Source organism: Hypanus sabinus, chromosome 18 (assembly GCF_030144855.1).
Source record: "Hypanus sabinus isolate sHypSab1 chromosome 18, sHypSab1.hap1, whole genome shotgun sequence".
Lineage (NCBI taxonomy): Eukaryota > Metazoa > Chordata > Chondrichthyes > Myliobatiformes > Dasyatidae > Hypanus > Hypanus sabinus.
In genome coordinates this window covers 30,900,254-30,908,930 of record NC_082723.1, presented here as the reverse complement: position 1 = coordinate 30,908,930, position 8,677 = coordinate 30,900,254, and the positions used below count along the sequence as shown (strand labels likewise).

Sequence of the window (8,677 nt, the reverse complement as noted above, 5' to 3'; positions counted from 1 at the left end):
ACATTTACAAAGACAGGTGTGTAAAAAGGGTCCGAAGGACCATTGAGGGCCCAAGTCACCCCAACCACAGTCTATTCCAGCTGCTACCATCCGGGAAATGGTACCGCAACATAAAAGTCAGGACCAATAGGCTCCTGGAAAGCTTCTTCCACCAGGCCATCAGATTGATGAACTCATGCTGATTTGATTGTATTTCTATGTCACATTGACTGTTCTAATTACTATAAATTATTATAAATTACTATGATTGCACATTTAGACAGACATAACATAAAGACTTTTATTCCTCATGTATGTGAAGGGTGTAAGAAATAAAGTTAATTCAATTCAATTTAGTTCAATTTATTGAACTCCATAAAACTGTAGACAAAGTGCAGTACAAGCCTTATACATAACTGTGTCATTGCATCAGATCAGCCTCTTGCAGTGAACCCCAACTCAGTCAGTGGTTGTGAATTATGGACATTTCCACCAATTACATTACCCTATGGGGTCGTATATGGTGACAGATATGTACTTTGCTAATACATTTACTTTGACTTTGCAGTTTGTGTCTCAATTATAGTCGGTCCTGGTCAAAATTCTATCCTTACAGAAAAATAACAGAAATGTAGAAACACATCCATACTAAGTGCTGGAGGAACTCAGCAGGCTCTCACGCAGCATCTAGGTAGAGGATCAAACGGTCAACATTTTGGGCTGAGACCCTGATGAGCAGTCTTGATGAAGTGCTTAGGCTAAAATGTCTACCATTTATTCCCCTGCACAGATGCTGCCTGGCCTACTGAGTTCCTCCAGCATTTTGTGTTTCTCAGGATTTCCAGCATCTGCAGAATCTCTTGTCCAGGTGAAACATTGGTGTTATACTGTTTTGGAGCCTTTTTTGGTACACAAACACAAGAGGTTCTGCAGATGCTGGAAACCTTAAGCAACAGACACACAATGATGGAGGAACTCAGCAGGTCAAGCACCATCAATGGAAATTACTGTATTGATTCCAATACCCCTTCTGGCAATGCCTTCCAGATATCAATTACTCCAAGCACTTTCACCTTAGGTCTCCTCCTCACATTTTATTTATTTTATTTACTGAGATACAGAGCAGAACAGAACCCTTCCAGCCCAGAGTCGCATCGACCAGCAACCGAACGATTTAACCCGCCTAGCCCAATCACAGGACAGCTTACAATGACCAGATAGCCTACTAATCCATACATCTTTTGACTGTGCAAGGAAACTGGAGCACCCAGAGGAAACTCACATACTCACGGAGAGAACACACACAACTTTCTTACAGAAGGTGCTGGAACTGAACTCTGAAATCTGACATCCTGAGCTGTGATAGTGTTGTGTTACTGTGGTGCCCAAAGAACCGTATACTTTAGAATTTAAAGCCAGCTACAGTGTGCTTTGAACCCCTCACCAGATCAGAACCATTCTGCTAACATGAATTATTCTAAAATGTAGACCTTTTATTCAGAGTCTTTCACATGTTGACCATCGTTAATGAAGATCTCGGTAATTCTCCCACAAGGACGCAGTGATGTAGTCGTTAGCGTAACGCTAGTACAGTGCCAGCAACTCGAGATCAGTTCCTGTCATTTTCAGTAAGGAGTTTGTACCTTCTCCTTGTGACCATGTGTGTTTCCTCCGAATGGTCCAGATTCCTCCCACGTTCCATAGACATACAGGTTGGTAGGTTAATTGGTCACATAGGTGCATGGGCTCATTGGGTTGGATGGGCCTTTTACTATGCTGTATCACTAAGTAAATAAATCAAGCCAACTGTACAAATATTAGTGCATAAACAAGAAAAAATCTGCAGATGCTGGAAATCAAAGCAACACAAAATGCTGGAGGAATTCAGCAGGCCAGGCAGCATCTATGGAAAAGAGTACAGTCAACATTTCAAGCTGAGACCCTTCAGCAGATATTGGTTCATATCTGCAGGTGAAAGTTGATCCTGGTCCAGAGCAATGGGGGTGATTTTGTTGATCTTGTAGGTTTAAGGGATTGTAGATACTGTCAGGAAATATAGACAAACAAGCCACAAAGGGTCACAAAACAAGAGAGAACAGATACTTAACACCACAAGGCAACAAGATACCTTAAGGCTGGGAGCAACTGATTGGCTAGGTTGGCTAGATCGATGAGTAAACAAGGATTGTGGATGAGAGCTGAGTTTAAATAGGCTGCAGGTAATGAGTTGAAAACGAATGGCAGTAGACTCCTGTTAGCTGGGCAGATACTGAGAGTTACCTACCTATTCAGGCCTGACAGACGCAGAGTTACAGGGAATTTCAATTTCAATAGGTGGAATTTCAATCCTAATTTTACCTTCAGGAATTCTAAATCAGTATCTCAGAGTGACCACACACAACTCACATCACATAATTTATTAATAATGCTCAAAAATCCTGAATTTACAATTCTAAAGTAACCAGGCTGAGTTGATCCAAATAATCACACTATTTCTTTCCGACTCACATATGTTCCCATTTTATTTAGCAAGTGACCATAAAGTCAGAGTCAATTGTGAAACACAAATACACGGACTTTCCGTTTCAGTGGAGTTGGGACGTGTCTTCAGCTCCTGTTATTTCTGCTGCCGATTTTCTCCCCTTGGGGCTATTTTCAAGACCACATTGCAGGCTCTTTTGTCTCTTTAGCATTTCTTTTTGTACAACAGGCTTACTACTAGTCTTTAAAACATTCTGCTGTTTTGTGCTTGTCGCTGTATTTATCATAGAACACAGACTAGTACAGCACAGGAACGGGCCCTTCAGCCCACAATGTTGTGCAGAACCAATTACATTAGTAATTAAATGGCCAACTAAATTACTCCCTTCTGCTTACACAGTGTCCATATCCTTCCATTTTCCTCACATTCATGTCTTGTCTAAACGTCTCTTAGAAGCCCCTAATGTATTTACCTCTACAACCACCAGGCAGTGCATTCCAGGTACCCACTACTCTCTGTGTAAAAAACTTCCCCATCACATCTCCTTTGAAATTACCCCCTCTCACCTTAAGTGCATTCCCTCTGGTATTAGGCATTCCAAACCTGAGAAAAAGGTACTGTCTGTCTACGCTACCTATGCCTCTCATAATCTTATAAACCTCTATCAGATCTCTGCTCCACAGAAAACAACCCAAATTTGTCCAACCTCTTGCCCTCTAATACAGGCAGCATTTTGGTAAACTTCTTCTGCACCCTCTCCAAAGCCTCGGTATCCTTCCTGTAATGGGGTGACCAGAATTGTATGCAATATTCAAGATGTGGCCAAACTAGAATTTTATGAAGCTACAACATAACTTCTTGACTTTTGAACTCAATACCTCAAATAATAAAGGCAAACATGTCATATGTATATACGTGTAATGCCCTGGTTCACATCTTTCCTGTTATGCTGTAGGTATTTCATTTAGCCGCTGTTCTGATTTCAGCCTGTTTGGGTTATTGTTGAAGACAAGGGCTGATGTGCCATCCAATTAGTGGGAGGTTTTCTTGGTGAGGTACAATAAGGTTGGGCTTGGGGTTTTGTTTCAAGAGGAGATGAAGAAAATAGACGTGTGGAGAATCAGTCGTAGTATACGATCCGGTGGGAGATCTGTTTGCTCGAGATGGATTGCGAACGACGTTCGAATGGTGGTGTGTGGTTTCACGTTGACCGAGGGTCCAGCATGTGAGTGACAGAGAAGTTCAAGATGAGCTCCAACTTGTGCGCATTTGTTTGTTTAATTAGAATAGGCTACCTTCTTTTTGTTATTCTTTACTACCCTTCAGTTAAAATTCATGAATATAATTCCTTTAATTGTACACAGTGTAATCATGTTACTTCATGGCATTAATTTGTAACAGGGTAGGCAATGACACAGCATCCACACAAACCAAGGTTTGGGGTGGGATCAAGCACGTCTCAATCACAAGAGTTTGGTGGGGCCGTAGGTTGTCTTCCTCAGACTTACACAGCCAAGGAAACCGGGGTGTTTCACACAGTTAGTTTACTCTGTGCAAGCAAGTAATTTCATTATGCTGGTGTATATGACAATGAACTATACTGAATCTTGAAAGGTAATTTGATCACTAAGAGATTGTCACACTCACCTTAAAAAGGTCAAATAGGTTATTCCCTAGAGTGTAGGAGAATGAGGGGAGATTTTATTGAGTTATGCAAAATTATGAGGGGTATAGATAGGGTGATAGAGTGGAGATACGTCTCTACCAAACAAAGTGTAAGACTCTCCTACCCTCTGCTAGCCAGCAGGTCACCTTGGGCAAGGTACAGCACCCGGTTAGCCCCGATCAGGGTCATGTGAAGCTTTGGGAGCAGGTGGTGGATGGTCACTGGTGCACGTCACAAGTCCAGGTTATGTGACCACTGACTCCAGGCAGACCATCTCTGAAGAGTATTGATAACAGCTAGGGACATTAGTCTTGTAAAGACACTGCCCAGAAGAAGGCAATGGCAAGCTACTTCAGCAGAAAACTTTGCCAAGAACAATCATAGTCATGGAAAGACCATGATCAGCCACATCATATTACATGGCACATAATGAATAACAGATAGATTAAACGTAAGCGGGCTTTCTCCACTGAGATTAGCTGAGACTAGAGGCCATGGGTTAAAGGTGAAAGATGAAATGTTTAAGGGGAACCTGAGGGGAAATTTCTTCACTCAGAGGGTGGTGCAAGTACAGAATGAGCTGCCAGCAGAAGTGGAGGTTGTGGGTTCAAATGCAGAATTAAAGAGAAATCTGGACAGGTACATGGATGGGAGGGGTATGGTCCAGGTGCAGGCAGCTTAATAATTTGGCACAGAGGGGCCAAAGAGCCAGTATCTGTGCTGTACTGCTCTACGGATCTATCACCTCTGCAATCCTGTTTCATGCCAGTTAACTAAGAGTTCATGTGATTTGATCTCATCTTGTGTGCTCAGAGGTGGCCTGTCTTGGGGTTGGAGGACGATCTGAGTGTGTGAGTGGGTGGCTGGGAGGGAGGAGAAGGATTTGTGGTTTTTTCCCCTACCTCCTACAATTACCCACTCTGACCTCTAACCTCTTCCCCTCACCTGTCTAACACCTCTCCCTGGTGTTCCTCCTCCTTCCGTTTCTCCCATGCTCCAATCTCCTACCAGATTCCTTCATTTCCAGCCCTTTACCTCTCCCTCCCATCACCTCCCTCCCGCCTGGCTTCACCCATCACATTCTAGCTTGTCCTCCTTCCCCTCCCTCCTCCTCCTTATTCTGGCATCTTTCCCCTTCCTTTCCAGTCCTGAAGAAGGGTCTTGGCAAAAAGTTGACTGTTTATTCATTTCCACAAATGCTGCCTGAGGTGCTGAGTTCCTCCAGCACTGTGTGTGTGTTGCATTGTTCTGCTGAACATTGAGGGCTGGTGCAGTGACATTTGCGGGTGGGGACTGCCACATCCTTAGGTTGTAACGGTTGTTAACACAAATGACACATTTCACTGTATGTTTTAATGTGCATGTGAATCTGTATCCGAGTCTGATTTCACTGCCTCCACCTACAGTACGTATTAAGGGTACCTGGTGTGACCTCAGAGAGGTGAAGAGATGGACAGTCGATGACAAATCCCATGCTCGGATAACATTGCCAGCCGTGTCGCCTCCATACTCTGATTCAGGAATATTTGACTTTCAAACTGGCACCTCATAAACCCTGAAGAAAGACTGAAGATTGAGCATGTTGTGCATTGTTACACCCCTTCCAACAAAATTCTACTAACCTTTGACCATAAGACATGGGAGCAGAATTAGACCAATAGACCATTTAGCCCATCAAGTTAGCTCCACTATTCCATCATGGCTGATTTATTATTCCTCTTAACCCCATTAACCCCTTTAACCATATACAAGACTGAGGTTCGTTTCTGTAGGATTTTCCATTCGAGGGCTTTGGTGTTCCCATACCAGGTTGTGATGCAGCCAATCAATATATTCTCCAAACCCAATCAACAGAAATTCGTCGAAGTTTTAGATGTCACAAAGAATCTTCACAAACTCTTAAGGAAGTAGAGGCACTGCCATGCTTTCTTCATTGTTACACTTGTGTGCTAGGCCCAGAACAGGTTGTCTGAAATGGTAACACTGAAAAATTTAAAGTTGCTGACCTTGTCCACCTCTGATGCCCCGACAGGAACTGGCTCATGGACCACCAATACATACATCTAACTCATGACAAAATCTGCATTTCCCAGAAACTGATGCTTGAATACTGAACCAAATTAACAATGGGAAATTGAACTCTGTAAAGGCCATACTGTTCTTGACATTTTGGAAAAATTACAAACTTCTCCAAATAAAACTTTTCTACAGCCACAAATGAAAACCACAGCACTGAATTATTTATTCAGGAAAGACATGATTTTGATGCAAAACATTAAATATAGTCAGATAAAATTGTTTGTGTTTATTTCCGGAGTCACCTGTTGCAAATCAATAAGACATGAGCGATGATTTAAGAAACACATCAGCTCATATTGTTTATAGATTTCTGGAAGGGAATTTTGTGAAAAGAACAATTATTTTACAATCACCAATTTCTGTTGGTAGTATTATAAAAGAACCTCCCAATTATTATCATTGTTTGAGTGATAAAATGGTGCAGGCTTCTTCTCACATCTGTTAAATTGAATTATTCTGCTTCACTGAATGAATTTATTGAGGCACATTGGTTAGAAATGTCAATTGCATTTTCTGTATCTATTTATTTATTCATTTATTAATTTGGGATGCAATGCAGAACAAGCCCTTCCAGCACAACGAGCAGAGCTGCTCAGTAACTCACCACCTAATCACAGGACAATTTACAATGACCAATTAACCTGCTCACTGGTAACCCTTTGGATTGAGAGGGGAAACTGAAGCACCTGGAAGAAACACATATACATTCGGGAAGAATGCACAAACATTCTTACAGAGGACACCGGAATTAAACTCCAAATTCCAATGCCCCAAACTGCAACAGTGTCACACTAACTGTTACCCTACTGTGGCACTGTAGCAGCAAGTGTGTAGAATGAAGATGAATCAAGCCTCATCATTGTACAGAGTACCTTCAGTGACCATTGTGTAACGTGGTGCGATGCAGAACTAAGGATAAGGAGGAGAGGAAAACTTCCATTTATAGAAATGTTCACCTCCTCAGGAGATAACCTGTAGACCATTATTCTGAAAGTAGTCATCCGAGTCATAAAGATCAAGAATGGTGAAATTGGACGTGCACTGTCCCCAGTTAACGAGAAGTGAGGAGAATAACGGGCAGGGGTTCTGCACCCACAGCTCTGTGGATAGAATCCATGTTCCATAGTTCATTAAAGTTCACAGGCTATGTAACGTGTATTAGTGGAGTTAGATCATGAGTTCCCAACCTTTTTTATGCCGTAAACCAGTAAGTAAGGGGTCCATGGACCCCGGAGTCAGATGGTTGAGGGTACCGGTCTCACGCTGGACAGCTGAGGACGAGTTGACATTCGGGCACAGTGCTACGGGAAGGTTAAACTGTCAGAGGTGCCTTCTTTCAGGAGAGATGAGGCCGTCTGCCCTATCAGATGAAGAATCCTCCAAGATTCTGTGGGCTGAAAGATAACTGTGTTCTTGAACTTTTCAGCTGAGCCAGGCAGATCGCTGTATTTAAAGCTGACTGCTGCATTTTATCAGTGATATCACCTCAAAAGTACTTCAGAGCTTTAGACTGTGTGAAAGGAAGTAATTAAATGCAAATCTTTCTTTAGGAACATGTAGAAAATGGTGTCCGGAATAAACTCTCTGACTGCCAGTACTTACAAACAGGAGCACTAGGTTTTTGGGAATAGGGGTGGGGGAAGGGAGCAGGGAAAAGGCTTTGCTTATTCCCAGCTCATTTCGCACATTTTCCCCATCCTGATCATCCCAGCAGTTCTTTGGTTTTAGCCACAAGATGTTTGTCCATGTCAGCAGTAACATCCTCTGTCATCTGTTGAATCTACAAAGAAATACACAGCAAGTTACCAGCAAAACTTAACCCTTGCATCTCCTAACAACCCTTGTTAATCCATTTTATAAATAATCTGAATTAGCATTTCATCATTATGCATTAGACACCAGAGTAAAATGGAAAAAACATTTTACTGAGCTTTAGTTTTAAAATTGTCTAATTATAATAAATCATCATAAAATTGAGTTTTCTTTTAATTTAATGAAAGGGGAGGGGTCATAGGTTTAGGGTGTGAAGGGAAAGATTTAAAAACAACCTTGAGGGTCAACTTTTACATGCAGATGGTCGTGAGTAAAATGGAACGAGTTGTCAGATAAAGTGATTGAAGCAGATACAACAGTATCATTAAGAGGCACGTGGACAGGTACACGGAGAGATATAAGCTGAATGCTGGAAATTGGGCACCATGCAGTACCGCTCTGTGATTCGATGGAAAGATAACGAGCAAGCATGTGCCAAAGAGATTTTGATTCTCCCAACAAAGATCTTCCAACTGAAATGTTAACTGAGGCTGCCTGGCCTGCTGAGCGTTTGCAGCAGTTCATGTATTGATTTCAGAGATTTACATATTATTCAGCAACACTGAGACCTAAGTAAAGCATGATAACTGTATAAAGCTCTGCTGACTTTAATAAATTTAATTCAAATGCACCTTAAATTATCACTTACTCACTGGTGG

General features: G+C 42.0%; 1 protein-coding gene across 1 annotated transcript in view; it reads right to left on the bottom strand.

Annotated features, from left to right (window-relative positions):
• Positions 1 to 326: 326 nt before the first annotated feature.
• Positions 327 to 8,677, bottom strand: part of mrrf (mitochondrial ribosome recycling factor) — a 73,690-nt gene continuing 65,339 nt past the window's right edge. The window contains exon 7 of the mRNA XM_059993972.1: positions 327 to 7,986. Within this exon, the coding sequence (XP_059849955.1) occupies positions 7,909 to 7,986 (78 nt within the window). The 3' untranslated portion in view covers positions 327 to 7,908. The remainder of the gene's footprint in view (positions 7,987 to 8,677) is intronic.